At 43.5% G+C, this 18,397-nt stretch overlaps 1 protein-coding gene across 2 annotated transcripts in view; it reads right to left on the bottom strand.

Moving 5' to 3' along the window:
* The window catches only part of ABCC5 (ATP binding cassette subfamily C member 5), a 127,637-nt gene that overhangs the window by 4,227 nt on the left and 105,013 nt on the right, over window positions 1–18,397 (bottom strand). For both annotated transcript variants that reach the window (XM_088479730.1, XM_088479731.1), the window contains 6 exons: window positions 13,533–13,686; window positions 10,413–10,541; window positions 10,094–10,280; window positions 5,707–5,796; window positions 3,141–3,330; window positions 2,627–2,786 (listed from right to left, as the gene is read on the bottom strand). In XM_088479730.1, the coding sequence (XP_088335856.1) occupies window positions 2,627–2,786; window positions 3,141–3,330; window positions 5,707–5,796; window positions 10,094–10,280; window positions 10,413–10,541; window positions 13,533–13,686 (910 nt within the window). The remainder of the gene's footprint in view (window positions 1–2,626; window positions 2,787–3,140; window positions 3,331–5,706; window positions 5,797–10,093; window positions 10,281–10,412; window positions 10,542–13,532; window positions 13,687–18,397) is intronic.

Below are 18,397 nucleotides of genomic sequence, written 5' to 3'. Positions count from 1 at the left end.
GGGCGCTAGGAGGCTAGTGTTTGGCAGTGCTGGGGGTAGGGAGGGGGTGATGGTAGACAGCAGCTGAGGCAGTACTGGGGGTAAGGAGGTGGTTAGGGGCAGGCAGTGCTGAGGGTAGGGAGGGAGTATGGGACATAGCAGTTGGGGCAATACTGGGGGAAAGGAGGGGATTAGGGACAGGCAATGTTGGGGGTAGGGAGGGGGTAAGAGTAGATAGCTCATTCCCCCCCCCCTCCAGAAAAAAAAATAAAATCTGCACAGCTCTGAAATGCTATTCTGGTGTGGACTGACTTCGGCTGCTTGCACAAATCACTACAGTAGGCAGGGAACACTGTTAGTCCCGGGTGTGCCCTCCTCCAAGCTTCTTGGCTCTCTATTTGCACAACCCCGGAACTTGCAGCCTGCAGGGAGCCGGGTGCGTGATTTTGTTGCAATTCAATCTGACTGCATGTGTATGTTAGAAAGCCAGCCTGGTCCCCTCTGACACCCTCTATGGTCGCCCTGAGCGAGACTCCATGGCAACGTCCAGAAGCAGGCCCCCCCCAAGTACCGCACCTGGGACCGGGCACATGTGCAGAATAAAGTGCACAGGAAAATTACTGCTGACCGTCCAGCAGGGGGATCGCTCCCCCAGCACCCGTCCCGGCCATACCTATGCCACTAGTGAAGGTGTTGGAGGGAAGGCATCTGTCACTGCAGATACTCCTTCTGCCCTCATCTGTCTCCCATACTCCTCGCAGCAACACAGTAAGTTCCTGCTCGCAGATGCGACATACTCCCTTCCCAGGCTGAAGCTCCACAGCGTCTGACGGTACAAGGGGCGGTCCTGCGAATGTGAGCTGGCCAAAAGAGAGGTTTCTCTCTGTCACTGCTGCACATAGTGGTCTGCGGCCGCATCACCGGTTCATTACAGAGGGATCCAGCCCGGGGAGGCATATTCCCCTCCCTGCCACCAGGCCCAGCCAGTCCCTGTCATACACTTAATTGGTGGCCAAGGATTGGCTGCAACAGAGCGCGTCCCCAGGGACACACCCATTTTTGAAAAGTGAGTCCCCAGTCCTCAAAAGTAGGTAAAATACACACTATAGCTTGAGTCCAGATGGTTGAATCTCACTAAATCTGACTGAGGTACTAATTAAGTCACCTGTGCTCAAGCATGGATATCCTTAAAATGTGAACTGTAATGGCGGAGTTTGTGAACCTCTACACTAGCTTATCCTGTAACACACAAATAAAAGCTTTATCACTCAGCATATCCACACAATATGTTATATATACAGGCTAGTAGAGTGAGACCTATATGTTTCCACTATTTGTAGAGGGAGGAATAGTGTTTCCCCAGATAATCTTTAATATGCTACAGAATCCCTAACACATACTGTTTTATGCGAATACCAGGGCTTTACCTTGACTCAAGCAGGGAACCATTACCACGTCCTGAGAAACAATGCTACACATTTATTAGCTCAACCACTCTCCGACTTCAACACAGACATCTTAGGGATGCCTACCAAAATGTGACACAGGTCATCCCATTGGAGTGAAAGAAAAAAACAAACCTCGATTCAAAATGTACAAAACTAAAGCTATATACCAATATTCATCCTGTGGCTGGGATCTCCAGTAGCTTAGTGTGCGCATAGGAGATTCCCATTAAAAATATACATGAATCAAACTGTATATACAGATGTGTCCTCTCTCATCTAGCCTCAATATGCTATGCACATTATGCCTGGCGTCAATGAGCCGCCAGGTCCCGTGCAACTCTGCTAGCGTCGGGCGTTTTTTGCCGAAAATACGTCTAAGTCACAATGAAATGCTACTAGGACGCACCACGAGACTGTGCCAATTAATTTGATATGTGACACTGGTATATCTGTGTGCAACGTAGAATGCAAATGGAACTTGATGTGTAAAATAGCTGTGGCCGCTGCATTGTAGCACTTTGTATGCTGATTGAGAGACTAAAGGCCCCCAAACATCAGAGATTGATTGCAGCAATCGTGCAATTTGCAATCGATTGTGTATAAAAATCTTTCCCTTTTTCAATCGATTGTGGCAATTCTGCAATCGATTGAAAAAGGGAAAGATTTTTATATACAATCGATTGCAAATTGCATGATTGCTGCAATCCATCCCTGATGTATGGGGCCTTTAGTCGCACAAAGACATACAAGTATCACCAAATTAATCAGCACAGTCTCCTGGTGCATCGTAGTTGCTTCTCATTCTGACTTGGGCTGTTGGGCACGACTGCAGCAAAGACGAGTGAGGACTCATCTGTAGTGTTCCCGCTAGGCTGTTTTAGTGGGGTGCCGCGCCCTACCCGATTTCAAATGGGCAGAATGCTCCATGTTCCTTTTGGCGGCGCCCCGCTAACACTATCTACATTTTGTGCAGTTTAATACTCAAATAGGAAGGAGTTAAGAAGGCATAATGTTTACATTTTACATAAAGCAAAAAACACAAAGAAAACAAGGCAGTTCTATGCAGGCATTTATACATACAGAGTTGTCAATATTAAATACGGAAATTTTGAAATCTAAAAATATACAAAATTACAGAGATACTGTGTACTGGGACATTTACAAACCCCTGTAAAAATGTCCAAATTAAACTTTCTTACCGGACAGTCCCACTGAACAGAACTGGATCCTGAGGCATGATGGACAACTTGCTACGCAGATCTGCCAGGCCAATGTCACTGATTTTTACACCATCTATTTTTATACAGCCGCCTGAGAGCTCTACCAGTCGGAACAGAGCCATGCCAAGGGAACTCTTTCCTGCCGGAGGGTATAAAAGTTTTTATTTTATTTTTTTTATAAAAAAACACCCATTAAACTTGTAAAACAGATAATTGCACAATAAACAGTGTTCATTCTATCACCCTGCACCTGTCACAACCCGTGCAGTCCCTTTTTCATACATGGGGTGTCACTCTCTGCTCAGGTGCTTCTAACACACTAAGCTAATGCAACAAACTGCTGAGATACAGACCGGAGTGCGCTAGAAGTACCAGAGCAGAGAGTGACACCATAGGCAGGAAAGAGGAACTGCACGGGTAGTGACAGGTGCAGGGTGCTAAAATGTACACTAAAACATGTACAGACAGAAAAACATCCACCAATTTCACTCACCTGATCCAGTCCTTCCCACAATTCCAATCTTCTCCTTTGGTTTGATTGTAAATGAAACTTTCTTCAACACTAGGGGCAGGTTCTCTCTGTACCTCATTTCTGCATTTTCAAATGTGATCTCTCCCTCATGGGGCCAATCTGCTGGGGGAGCCTTGTTTTTAATACGGGCAGGAGCCTCAAGAGGTAGAGTCTGAAATAAAAAACACAAGGAAAATGAAAAAAATAAAAATAATAAGTTGAGAGATAGATATATATCTCTCAAGTGCAAATAAAACAGTAACTACCACCTAAAAGATTAAATTCTCCAGCGAACATCAAGTTCTATATAAGACAATATCAACAGATCATTATATGATTATATATATTATATATATTGTACTGCCCCATACACACAGCAATATCAGGCAATTGGTCAGACAATCAACCTGATGACCAATAATACATTTATAGAAGTTGATATGGTCATGCACTAACAGGCACCAATGACACCAGATGTGACCTAACTCCTTGGTCTATTAAATAAACCTCTATAACCACATATTTTAGCCAGTCTCTTTGAAGTTTAACACTTGCTGACCGAACAATCTTTCTTTTATCTGAGTGAAGGTCTTAAGAATATACTGATCATGGTATTTATTTATTAACACTACTGCTTAACAAAACCAATTCTTATCAGTCCTCATGGTCTCCTTGTTCACTAGGAATTTGAACCATGGCTCTTGAATTAGCCTGAGTCACATAACCCGCAGGTTTTACCTCAGTGCTCCTCTAGTATACCCAACAGGCCATGTTTTGAAGAAGATTTCTGTCAGTGGATGCATTGGGATAATTACAGTCCAAGTAAAATAGATTAACTACCTGTGCATGATTTAAGAAATCCACAAAACATGACCTGTTGGTGGTACTTGAGGACTGGAGTTGAGAATCAGTGTTTTACCTTATTATATGACCTGTGATTTATAATAACTACACAGATACTAACAGTGTTGGAAAGAACTCAAAAATGAAAGAGAAAATAAAAACATGACAAGATTCAGATCTCCTGCTGGTTCCAACATGACATCAATATAGAAGCTTCCTCGCCGAAATCCAATTCAGATGCATGGCGCATACCTTCAGCTGTTACTATGCAGACATGCATTTGTAATATTTTAGTGCAGCCATGCAGCATGCAGTTTCATATGACTGACCTACCAATCCTAGCTGAGATAGCAGTGATGAACCAATGAGTAACATTGTAGCCAGAAAAACTTTTTAATCATGATGCCTGGACAGGTATATCCACAGACAATGCATCACATCCAGGGAGTGAAGTGATGCTTCCTTGAAGTTCTGAGGGTGAGCATACAAAAATGGGACCACCAACTACATGGCCAGTGTAAAAATCAGAGACCACTTTCACTTGTAAACACAGAACCATAACAAATTGGCCCTTAGGAAAACCACTTAGGAATTCACTTCACTGCAAACTAATCATGAAATCTCCTTCAGCAATTCCTGCCATGAACTTCAAGAATGCGTCCACTGTGCAGCCCTCCCAACCTGGATTGGAAAACCTGTAGGGGCACGTGGTGGTGAATGACTCTTCACTCTAGGACGCCAGGAGTCCAAATAGCTTACAGCTAATGCTGGCCATACACACTACAATTATCGGGGCGATCCGCCCGATATCCGCAGATCGCCCCGGTAATTGTAGCATGTGCGGGGGCGGAGTGCAGATGTCGGGCTAAAACACTGAGAAATCTCAGAGTGTATGCCGCGGACATCTGCGGCTGGCAGGCTGCCAGATAAAATGTCTGTCGGTCTGACAGGCATTTTATCTGGACGTCTAGGCCCAGCTTAAGACTGGTTACAGGTATGTGAGTGAATAGATTAAGAAACCTCCCCCATAAAACGCAATTCTTATTGTACATTACGCACCTGCAGTGGTGAACAAAATAGATTTAAATACGAGATATCAGATATAATACCTTAAACTGTTTGAAGTTTGAGACTTCCATAATTATTGCGCCAAAAACAAAGCTGAATTGTGCATTTATCATGATTATACAAAAAAAAAAATATATACATTCCTCAACTGCTGTAAATGTAGCACAAATGCCAAAACATGTATGACAGGTATAGGTAGTCATGGATTGTAAAAATATATACATTTTACATAGCATCACTAGGTACACAGCACTCTAAACGCTTAAAAGACAAAATACTGAATGTAATAAACAATGCAATTACAGGTTCTCTTCCTTATATTTCTTTATACCCCATCACATGATCTAATTAGGCTTATGGAAAAAACAAACAAAAAACAATCGCATGTTCAAAATATTGCGCATACACCAACTTGGGTCAAATCTAGAACAGGGGGTTGAGAAGGATGTTCGATACTGTCTATTAAAACTCTCAAGGCAAATCATATAAACAGAAAAAGAATATTACAGTTGCTTCCATGTTTCCCTTTGTAGTTAGAGTGCAGAAATGGGTTTGGTAATTGTTAACACTAGATGGCAGAACCTTACTGGCTCATGTAACAGGCTACCAGGAGATCTAGTTAAACGATGATCCTTACCTTGATGTAATGGCTGATGCGCTCTACTGATGTGAAACGAGCTTCTGTCTCCGACGCGAGCCTTACTGTGAACTGGAACAATCCTGTCAACTGAAACAACATTTTTATTGCATCTTTCTATGTTTAAAAACAGATACAAATTCCAAATCAACACAAGATTTTTATTTTCCCATCAGATTCCTGGAACAAGACCAACAGCTGTTCTCTAATTCTGCACTGTATAAGAACCATTTAGAACAAACTCTGCTACATCAGGCTTGCTCAGTAATAGGTACCTGCGCTGACACTGTCAAACAATTATGTTACCAACAGGAAAAATAGAAAAAAATATTAAAATTGGAATTCAATTAGTGCGATAACTTTTCACACACTTAGTTTTTGCACCCTTCAAATTTTGCTTATCACATCTTTGCACACAACAGTTTGTTGCGCAATACAGGTCCAGAAGTTGTGATGCGATATTCATGCAAAATTTCTTTCTTGTTTTACCAGCGATAGGTATAGGTGAAAATGGGGATATCTGCTTGAACCCCCAAAAAGGCAAAGTAATAACAATATAGAAGTGTATTAGTGGCCATAATAAAAGTAATTGGGGTTCTTAAATTGTGTCAAATGGCTGTTTTATACATATTTCTAAAACAGTCAAATACTGATAGAAAGCAAGTGGTTTTGGAAAATATAATTACTTTTTAAATTGTGGGTGCATATAAAATGCATATAAGTATATATTTGTGTCCTTTAAAAGCAGTTAAGGAAAAAAAAAAACCCTTAAAAAATATGCCTAACACCCACCTGCAATCTTAAAAACGCCTGCCCCATTCATATAGCACCCCCATATACTTGTCCCACATCAATTAACCCATTTTCTTGTACTTTAACCCAAAAATGACATTGGCCAAATTAAGCCAATTAAATACTTTGCCCAATTGGTCATTAAGGAGGGTGTTCCAGTGGTTCTGAACCAAGTCCTGACATTTTTATATATACTAATTGTGCACATTACTTATTTGTGTAGTTTACATTTTTACTATATATGTTGATTCCCCTATAAGCAGTGACTGAGCGCAGTGTATATTTTTTATTTTGTAGGTTATCTTTGTTGAAGTTTGCACGGAACGGTATACACTTGCTGCTAGCTGTCTTCTGCTAGATTTTAAATTTAATTAGAGCAGCGATGGGAGCCTGGTAGAACTTTTACAACCTGTACCAGGTAAAAAGGAGACTTATGTCTTACCTGTTAAGTCCTTTTCTTCAAACTCCATAGGGGACACAGGGACTATGCTGGCAGATGGAGTCTGGGCACCATACAGTTAAAATTTCTTCAGAAACGTGCAGCCCAGGCTCCTCCTCTCCTATACCCCACCCCCAGACAGGCAGGCCAGTCAAGTTAGCAAGCCCAAGGCAGAAGCGGGAAGAAGGTGAAGGAAAACCGACACACGCGAAGAGACAGGAAAACCAGAAAAAACTCCTTAGGGTGCGTCAGGGTAGGCGTCCTGTGTCCTATATGGAGTTCGAAGAAAAGGACTTAACAAGTAAGACACAAGTCTCCTTTTCTTCTTCACTTGTCCATAGGGAACACAGGGACTACATTGGGGACATCCCAAAGCAATCCCCCTAAGGGAGGGGATGCTCCTGAGCTGCCCATTGCCCAAAGACTGCATACATGGGAGGCGAAGGTATGAAATGCATAAAAGCGGATAAACGTGTGAACAGATGATCACTTGGTTGCCTTGTAAAGCTGCTCCGCAGAGGAGCCACAACGAGCTGCCCAAGAGGTACCAACTGACCTTGTGGAATGAGCAGTCACCACACCCTGGGGGTCCACCGCCATGTACTCGTGGCCGATGGTTAAGCGGAGCCACCTGGCTAAGGTCTACTTTGCAGTCGGCCAGCCACGTGTGTGAAAACCAGAGAGAATAAACAGGGAATCAGACTTCCGGATATCCCTGGTACATTCTACATAAGTGTGAAGAGCCCTCACATCATCTAAAGAAGCCTCATCCACCGAAGAATGAATAGCCGGGACCACAATCTCCTGATTAAGGCAGAATTTGGAAACCACTTTCGGAAGGTAGCCTAGTCGAGTAAGAAGAATGGCCCGGTCCGAGTGAAAGACCAGAAAAGGAGAGCAACATGACGACAATCTCCGAGCAGAAGCAATAGCCAGAAGGAAAATAGTCTTCCACGTGGGCCAAAGAAGGCCTGCCAAATCCAAAGGCTCGAAGGGAGGCGACTGAAGAGCCCGAAGCATTGGGGACAAGTCCCACAGAGCCTTTCACTTGATGAAGACAAAACTGAAGGGAAAATGCCCCAAGAACAAGCAGGAACTGAAGACATTTGCAGTAGAGGCCTGGCAGAGCATCACCAGGGATGAAACCGAGCGTCTGGGGATGTCTATGCGTTCCAGACTTCAGGCTGTAATTGCCTGCAAAGGATTTGCAACAAAGTATTAAAAAGTGAAAGTTAGATTTAGGATTGTTTAGTTTGTCCCATTACTTTTGGCCCCTTAAAAAGTGGGAGGCACATATAGAAACCGTTGTAATTCCTACACTGTTCACCTGATTTGGATGTAATTACCCTCAAATAAAATCTGAAAGTCTGCAGTTAAAGCACATCTTGTTTGTTTCATTTCAAAGCCATTGTGGTGGTGAATAGAGGCCAAAATATGAAAACTCTGTCAATGTCCCAATATTTATGCACCCGACTGTATACAGGGAGACAGGAGCCAACCTCTCCGAGACTATCTGCAGGCAGCACCTCTGTGAAATGGCTGCTCAGCGTCTGTGCATGGGATGAGAGAGGAGGAGGAGAAACCCAATGGCGAAAAGCCTCCGTGAGGGATCACACCATGGGCCGGGGGAGGGGCTAACTGGGAGAGCCTACCTCCCTTTGCAGACAAAGATCCCCACAGGCAATAGCCCCCTACATGCTAAGGACTGTTTGAATGAGCGCTGCAGAATCCCTGCTGTCTAAGTGCCATGGATGTCTAGCGGGGGTGCGGGCATCCCGGCCTCAAGCTTGTCAGCACCGTTGGTGGTCTCCACATCGGCGGTGACAGCCACGCTGATGCAAGCAGGGAGCAGTGTTACCTGATCGTTGCCCCCAGTGTCTGGCTGCGGCTGGGGTCCTCCGTGTGCTGTGAGGACCTGACCGAGGTCGCTGACCTGCTCACTGGTGCCGGGGGTTGGTTCAGCGTCAGCGCAGGCGTCCTATAGGATGCCTGTTGCTGCCTGCTCAATAAGATAAAAAGTAAAATGGAAGAAAAAATTAGTCTGCATTAGCAGCTCCACTACATAGGTGCCCACTCCTGCGGCACCAAACTTAAGACTGGCCTATCTGGGCAGGGGTATAGGGGAGGAGCGGCCTGGGCTGTACAATTCTGAAGAAATTAACTGTTTGGTGCCCAAACTCCATCTGCCAGCCTAAACCCCAGCGTAGTCCTTGTGTCCCCTATAAACAAGTGAAGAAAAAACAAACACTCTTCTGGCCCATAAGTAAAAGCAGCAGCATGTTGACAAGTTGGTACAATCATTTCCACCGTTAATACATATCAGAGAAGAACAACTGTGTGCCAATCACTTATAGCATCCTAGGCAGAAGGAAGAGCGCTTATACGGACAAGAGTAACCTCACCACACACTACATATTTATTGGCTCTTGCTTCTAAAGCTGGGTATATACCTGGAAGACATATCTGCAGATAATGGTTATACAAACACACTGAACAACCATCACTGCCATCTGGCGGCCTGTGAAGTAAGTGTACGGGCAGTCATCTGACCGCCTGATCAAAGCACAATGTGCAGATAGACCGTCGTTCACAGACATATCGTATGAACAAATTGGCCGACACACACACACAATATATCAGCCAGTGTGTACCCAACATTAGAAGTGTACATATTACATCATAAACATACTTGCAAACAATTGAAGTAAAAGTATGTTTGTCACAGTATAAGCCATCATAAATAAATGTGGCAGACTGCAAAATATTCCACTGCAATCAAGGTGGTGGTTTCACAGATGAGTCATCAATGACAAATGCAAAAAAAATCAAAAAACAGCAAACGCACTTACAGTACAATTCAAGCAATCCTTAAAAGGGAAAAACAACCTCATATACTTTATACAAGCAGAAATCAGCCTGAAAAAAATCCAAACAGACCACTCCGTACAAAAGAATAACTTGCTCTGTGGATGTTCCAGTTTAAATCAGTTTGCAGCCTGTTGATTTTGTTAAGCTGAGAAGGGTTCAAAGAAATCTTCACCCTTACAATTCATACAGTGACTTATTAACTATTGTTCTCTACTAACATCATTCATATCTATCTTCAAAAAGTTTTATATAAATGTAGTCAGAATTACTCCTAGTGCCTTTACTCACCTGCACTGCATATGACATTGCAAGGCCAGCATATGCTGGAGAGATATTTCCATGCATCAAGATGATCATAAGGCCTGTGGTAGTTATCAGGGAAACACTGATTATGTCCAGACGTATGGCCAACCAGCGCATGGCACAGTTAAACAGATAAAATGGGGCCTGATTATTATCCAGCAATTCTTGGTACCTGAGTCAGAGGAGAATAAATGAATAAAGAGTAGAACAAAAGTTATGTGCAATAAGAATTGCCATCAATATCTATACAACATAGTCAGCACCCAGTTCAAAATGGCAAGACAAATGCTGAGTATGTACTGACCTGTGCAGAAACTCGTGACCTTTACCATATGCATGGATAGTGGAAAGTCCTTGAATACTTGATGTTATGTGTGACAAGAAAGGACTTTGTGTGAGGTTATCCAACCGCTTCAACTCACGGATGAAAACCCTATATAATATAAAAAGAACTAAGGATCAAATAGGGTTGAGGTTACCAAAAAAGGTAAAAAAGGGATAGACTAGATGGGCCAAATGGTTCTTTTCGGACGTCAAATTTTATGTTTCTATTTAAATTATATTCACCAAATTCACTGGCTTCTGACCCCAGAAGGGAGCTCAATATACTTGCACTTGGTTTTTGAATTAGTGCTATATTATAGATTAATCCTTGACCATTTTGTGAAGGGCCAGCCATTCACAAAATGAGCCCTCAGACCACTTTGCAGAAGGTATGTTTCCCTTATGTAGATACACTTGTTTAGTTTTACTTTCTTATCGACTATGGGCCCGCTTTGATGGTTCCCGATTGGCACACGTGCAGGATCTGTACTACGTCTGTGCTGATCAGTTTCCAGTGCCCCCCTAAGCCGCAGCATGACAGCTTCCCAGAAAACGGTGGCGCGCCAGCCCTATTTTCTGGTCGTGTGACGAGGCTAGTGCCTGCATCTTCCGAAGAAACTTCAACTGTGTGAATTTCACGGCCATCCTGAGCAACCCGAGGGTTAGTCAGATGACTGATGTTCATGCAAGTGATCCACTGGCTGCGTCCTTAGACTCTGCAGCAGATCACAGAATCCAGCAGGAGGCATTTATTTACACAAGACGTCTCCTGCGGCATTAGCATTTTATTGCACATCTACTGTGTACAAAGTTGCATTTGCTGTGCAATACCTAACAACTCAGAATCCGGTCCTACGTGCGCTAATGTTGCTTTCTGCGTTCCAATGTGCCCAGTTCTAAAATATATACTTGCACTGTTACATAATTCAAGACTATAACAGTTTCACTACCACAGACAACTACTGCTCTCTCTTTCTTCTGCAGCTCCAAAGTGGGTGCCCGAGAGCCACCAGAGAGAATACATACATATAATTCAAAGGATTATATTTGCATTGTAAGTGTTGTTGCCTTGAACGTGGACCTACAGAGGACTTATTTAAGAACATTTATATGCCCTTCTACATATTTTAATTGGTTAATATAATAAGTTGGTAATTTTTGCTGTCCTGGTAGAAGACTGAAAATTGTTCTCTTGATACATGTGGCCTTCTGAGGAGAAGCTAAGTTTTTTGAGGTAAATGTGAAAGTGCCCAATCTCCTGCATCGCATTCTATTGGCGGAATTCAATTATTTTTAGCCGCTATCGCGCCCGACGGAGCTATTCAATTCTTGCTCCTGTCGGGCAGGATGAGCTGCCAGCGCTACATTTCAGCTCGCAGCCCCTGGGGGATGAGAGCTGAAATGTGCGAAAAGTGACATGTTTGGGCGCCCAAACATCACTTTTCGCGATCGCGCCAAGCACTTTGGTCGGGTTTAGCTGCTTTACGCGGCTAAACCTGACCTCTATGGGCGCGATCAGCGCGAACATCTTGTACAATTGTATAGCGGCCCGCGATCTCCTGTCACTTTAGACGGGAGATGCGGGCCGCGAATACAATTGAATTCCGCCCTATGTCAGCTATCTAGGGGCATATTCAATTAGCAGCGGGATTTCACCCGCGGCTAATTGATAGGCTAAAGTCCCGCGATGCGGGGTTTAGCTATTCAATTAAATAGCTATTTCCCCGGATCATTAGACCGGGACTCCCGCGCGAGAACACACTGAGTGTGTAATAACCTCTCGCGTGAGGCTGAATAGGGCGGCCTCACGCTGATTTTACCTCGCACCTACAAGAGGTGCGAGGTAAAGTCAAACAGCGGGGACACATGCGCGTGGAATCCCCGCTAATTGAATCCCGTCCAGCGTGACAATTAGCCGCGGGGTTATTGAATATGCCCCCTAGTGTCCCCACAAGGAAGAAATACACATGACTGCATAGTGTTTAAAAAAATCTATGGCTAAAAAGGGAGGTATGGTATAAACAAAAAGCAATATACTTTGCAGAAGAGGATGTACAAGCCACAAAACTGAAGTTGAAAGGTGGAAACCCTCTTTACTTCATTGGCTCCTGTGATTTTTATTTTAAGCCCAGCGGGGAGCTAATTTTTAGAATTTGCGATAGCCACATTCAGAAATTAATGTCACAATTATTTTTTCGAAGTCGTGCCCACACAGGTTATACCTTGTTTTTCGGATTACATTTTCTTTAAAAAAAAAAAAAATTCTAAATTTTGCAGCTTAAAATAAGTAACCAAAATTGCTAAGTATTATTATTATTATTAATAATAATAAAACGTAAAGAAAGTGACCAAACAGTTAATGTAATTTTTCTTTGTAAGCACCACAAATAAATGCTTTGGATTAATGCTGAAGCAAGTTCCACACTTCCAAAACAAAAAAAAAGCAGGATTCTATGAGGAGGTTTTTACACCAACATCTGCACTTTAAAAAGATGATTTTTAATAAATGTTTTCGCCATTTTGATTCAAATGCCTACAAGGTTTAGGAATAATAAGGAACAAGCCTTACTATTTTTTAAACTAGAGAACCTACCACATTAAATTAGGGAACTTCTTTATTTTTGACACCAGATGGAGCCCCACTCACCTTCCACAGGAAAGGGGTTATAGTGCCCAAACAAGGGGTGGCTGAACTGCCTCATCTGAATGAACAGTAACCTGTAAATAAATGTCCTAGTCAGCAAGCCAAATTTTGGCAGGGACATCTAAATAATGTCAAAGGACCCAAAAGAAAAATTTCCCAAAAAAAAAAGTGCTGAGTCTGCTGTATATTAGAGCAAGCACAACTTTGGTATTCAGTGGCTTGAGAAACCTGTAAAGAAGGAGAGATGGGTAGGTCCAGATTCACTCCCTCCTGCCACGAAGTCTAGATCCATTTAATGGTCTCTCCGAAAGTTCTTAAAAAACAGGATTTTTGTACTTAATGTGAAATCCTTTTCTGGGGGACACTGGATTATGGGTTGCTTGAGGGGACTGAAGGAGCAGGAACTTATTAGACTAGTATATCTTTAAGACAGAAGCTCCGCAAAATGCTACTTGCCTGGAAACCACATGTAATATGGTGAAGAGTACGATTAATGGTCCAACAGCTACCAAAAACCATGGAAACACGCCAGCAATGACCCCCAGACAAAAGAAGACTAGTATAACATTCTGAACGAACATTTCAGCTTGAAACGGCAGCCGGATGTCAACTGGAAAAAAAATAAATAAATAATAATTACTATATGACACATTTATTACATATCTGAGATAACTGGAATCAGGTCTTTAAGTTAAAACATTAATTTATAAAGTAGGTCCGATAAGAAAATCCCAGGAATAGGAGTACTTAATGTGCAGAAAAAAAAGGTTAAATATGAAAACACAACAAAAGCAAAATATGTTCTCATCTACATTCAGTAGCATTAAATATAACAATGCAATGCAACCCATAACAGGGACATTCCTGTCTGATAAGGTGGGTTAGAATATCAAATAACTATTCAGCTTTGGATTTTTCCACTAACTATATAGCCCTGACAAATATAGCCTGCAGATAAGGGTTGAAAAGAGGATTTTTGGGTACTTACCACTGAATCCTTTTCTCTGAATCATGCTGGGGCTGTTCGGACTGCAGGAGCTGGCACTTAAAATAAAACTTGTAACTTTAATCCTAAACTCCTCCCCTCTGCAACCCCATGACTTCAGTACAACTACAAAAGTGCCTGGTAAGGAGAAGCAGTAACCCAGTGAAACTGTTATAATCAAAAATAAAAACAGAACCGCAGGGACCAACCAGTCAAAAAGAAAATAAAACCAAACGCAATAAGACTGAGCATGAGTGAGGGATCGCAGTGTCCATCAGCATGATTCAAAGAAAAGGATTCAAACCGTAAGTACCCAAAAACCCTCTTTTCTTTCATTGATGCTGGGGTACACTGGACCATGTGATGTTCAACAGCCGCCTCCATGCAGGGAACGCTTGGGCCTCCTGACCAGAGAGCTGTACGACCAAAGTCCAGCCAAGGCCCTGTGGCGTGCCGCCCAGAAGGTCGCCACTGCCCTTGTAGAATGAGCAGACACCCTGGCAGGTGCCAGTCGCCCTGCATCAGAATAGGCCCGAGAAATGACTGATCGGATAAAAAGTTTGATGGTCTGCTTCGTAGCCGGCCAGCCACGTTTTTGACCAAAAACATAAAAAGTACAACTAAAACACAAAAAAATAACTACCCGTGCCGAACTCATGCACTTAAAATAAACTTGTAGCTTTAACCCTAAGCTCCTCCCCTCTGCAACCCTATGACTTCAGTGATTTAAGTGCAAGCTCCTGCAGTCCCAGCTACAATCCCATGGCCCAGTGTCCCCCAGCATTAATGAAAGAGAAATTAAGTTTTAAAAGAGCAAAGACTGTTGTATAGAAACTTATTTAAAGTGCCACTTGCACGTACATGCTCTTCATTCAGATCATTGCTTTCAGGCACACAGTGAACTGTGTATTAACCACTTGCCAGGCTGTACGTTACTTGACAGTGTCGCAAACTACACAATGAACAATCTTACAGCAGTCGCAAATAGCAGAGGGACCGGTGTCTGCCACACTGCCGATCACTGCTGATTGGGCATGTGAGGACATACCACCCAGCGGCTGCAGAGATGAGTCGCCAGGTAAATTATATATCCAGCAGCCCTCAGCAGAGCCTGGCACTTTAAATGTTTATTGATTTTGTCTTTGCTCCATCCACTCCATCCCCAACCAGACCTAGTTAAGCTTAACCAAGCCCAAGAGAAGATTGAGAGGTCACAAGAGGAACCTTTAACCAACAAGTCAACACACGCATCAGATGAAGGGCCTTTAACAAACATGCAACATACGACAGCAACAGGAATACACTACTACAAAACATAGCAACACTGAGAGGGTGCCAAGTGTCCCCATGTAATCGGAGAAAGATTTTACTGGTAAGTACAAAAATAAGGTTTTGTCCTACTCCCACTGTGGGACACTGGGACTCTGGGGATGTCCCAAATCAGTCCACGTGGTAGGGAGGGTGCTGCAGCAGCACGGAACACCTTGAATCCAAAGCTTGCAAAGGTGTAAAAACAATAGTATTTGGCAAAGGTATGCACAGAAGATCAGGTGTCCGCCCAGCACAGTTGGTACACCATGGTGCGCAGCCCAACAGGCACCCACTGACTGAGTAGAATGAGCTGTAACAGCTAGTCTCCAGCAATGTAAGACTGTCGAATTACAGCACAAAGCCAACGAGACACAATACACTTCAAAGCCGGCCAACCCCTCTTGTGGAAATATTGAGGACAAACAAGTAGTCTGTCTTTTTTTTTTAGAAATGAGGCTGCTTCAATAAGTAACAAGACCTCTCACATGTGTAATGAATTCCATTTTATTCTAATTTCCCACCAGGTCAGAGCAGGTAGATCGCAGTTTCCCCTCACGGCCATTAGACTGTGCCTCATATCAGTCATACGGTCCTAACAAGTTGTAAGATGGCGGGGCTGACGGAAACATGGTCACACTTTTGAGGTGCGAAGATCTGTGTCTAAAGGGCACTTCAGCAGCTGAAATTCATTGCCAACTTGTCAATCACGACCACCACAGATAACAATTTGTGCCGCACTGAAGGACTGATTCAGGAGGACAGGCAAATTCAAGTTAGTGATATTGCTGACAAACTGAACATATCAGCGGGTACTGTGCACATCATTCATGAGCAATTAAAGTACAGGGGAAAAAAAAGTATTCACGCTGGGTACCAAAGCAACTCATAGAATCTCACAAAAGCAATAGGATGGGAATGACTCATGCATTTGACGTGGTACCATGAGGAGAGAGTGCAATTCCTGCAGCGTATTGTTACAAGCAATGAAACATGGGTTGCCTCATGTGACACCACAGAAGCAGCAAGCATCCATGACATGGAAACACATCAGCCACACCATCAAAGAAATTCATAACGCCTCCATCAGCAAAGGTCATTGCAACCGTGTTTTGAGACCACAAACGTGTGCTACTTGTTGACTTCCTCACCAAGGGAGATACTGTGAATGCTGTCCGCTATGACGACACATGGAGCCGGATGTGGAGGGCAATTCGTCGAAAAACTACCTTGGTTGCTGCGAACAGGCGTTGTATTGCTGCATGTTAACGACAGGCCACACTCAGCCAACTGCACGTGTGAGTTGTTACGGCACTACCACTGGGGGGTACTGGATCATCCTCCCTACAGCCCTGACCTCGAGTGATTTCTGGGATCATTAAAGAAGTACCTGGGTGGAAGGCTAATCGCAAGCATTGTCCTGGTTTCAGGCGCTTGATACAAATTTTTTCTATGCCAGGATAGATGCCTTGGTGTACCACTGGAACAAATGCTTAGACAAGTATGGGGATTATGTGGAAAAATAACATGTACCAAGACCATACTATTGATTATACGTATATGCATGAGTTGATTTAAATTCACCCCAATGAGAGGACTTGTTACCTTATTTATTGAACCACACTCGTATGTCCAAAGGGCATGGACCACATCCAAAGAATGACCAGCCTCGCCCTCAAGGGAAGAACCATTAACTGACAACACAAATTAGTAGATCGATGTGGAAACTAGAAACCACCATCGGTAAGGAGAAGGGCAGTGTACAAAGCACTGCTCTGTTGTGAAACGCAAGGGAGAGCAACAAGACAGCACAGAGCTCTTAAACTCTCCTAGTCAAGGCAAAGGGAATTAGAAAAACGGTCTTCCACGTGAGATACTCGAGATCGACGGAAGCTAGAGGATCAAAAAGATCTAACTGAAAAACAGAGGACTAAATTGAGGGAGGAAGAAACTGTAGTTGTACACGAAGGACATTGCAAAAAACACAGACAAGGATGACACCTTTAAGGAACCAAAAGGTAACCCTGCGAAAAAGCCATCCTGAATGAACAGGTGGGATGCAAGAGCCTAAAGGAAGATGGTACTGGACCACCAACCCATGGCACCCCTGTAAGCAGGAGTGGACTGGGCCGTGGGGCAGGGTGACATCTGCCCCCGGAGCGATACAATTGTGCAGCACTAGGGCCATTGTGCATATACCAGTGACAGCCAGGCCCCTCTCCCTTTTGCTCTGCCGCTTGACAGACGGCCCTAATGGACGCTAACGCAATCGGATCGACCAAGAGCAACTCATCTACAAAACATGACAAGTAAAATGGCCACGGGAGGGCTGCTGCGCATGTCCTACCACAGCAGCTCCTCCCGTTGGCCACTGCACAGCGACAGCACCCCCTCCAGTTACACTCCTCCGGTGACCCCATCACATGATCTGGCGACGACGTACATCTGTATGACACAACTCTGCATCTGCCCTTCCCTGGTCTGTCTCTGCCACCGCGGCTACAGAGATAAGAAAGGAACAGGCAGCATGGCAAGTGGTGAGCGGAACGCAACCACCACAGATTTAGTCAATATTGTAAACTTTTTATTGTCGCTGGTTATAATCTTTTGCTGTTCCCGCAATAAAAGCGCTGAAAGGTTGAAGCAATAACGCTGAGCTGAGTGTCGTATTGATAATCTGGAGTACTGCTATCCTGTAAAATATACAATTTACAGCAACTATGCTGCTAAAGTGGAGGGCACCCAGTAAGTAACCTGTTGGATTCATTAGAGTGTGTGAGTATTATATAATGTTTGCACTGTTACATTTATTTATCACTTTGTAAAGATTTGTTATGTTGTATCATTAATATTGTGCATGCCATTTCTATTCAAATGCACTTTTTGTTGTTGTAGGTGTTTATGACCACCCAATAGGGTTTTGTTCATAGTACACGTTTGCAGTGCTGGGCGCTCTTCTGATGAGGTCACCCAATGTGCTCTTTTTGTTCTCAGTAACAATTCCATTCACCGGAAGTTTGGGTGGTAT

This window comes from Taudactylus pleione, unplaced genomic scaffold, assembly GCF_031769625.1.
Source record: "Taudactylus pleione unplaced genomic scaffold, aTauple2 ptg000244l, whole genome shotgun sequence".
Classification (NCBI taxonomy): Eukaryota; Metazoa; Chordata; class Amphibia; order Anura; family Myobatrachidae; genus Taudactylus; species Taudactylus pleione.
Note: the sequence above shows the minus strand (reverse complement) of the source record. Positions and strands in the feature narration are given on the sequence as shown.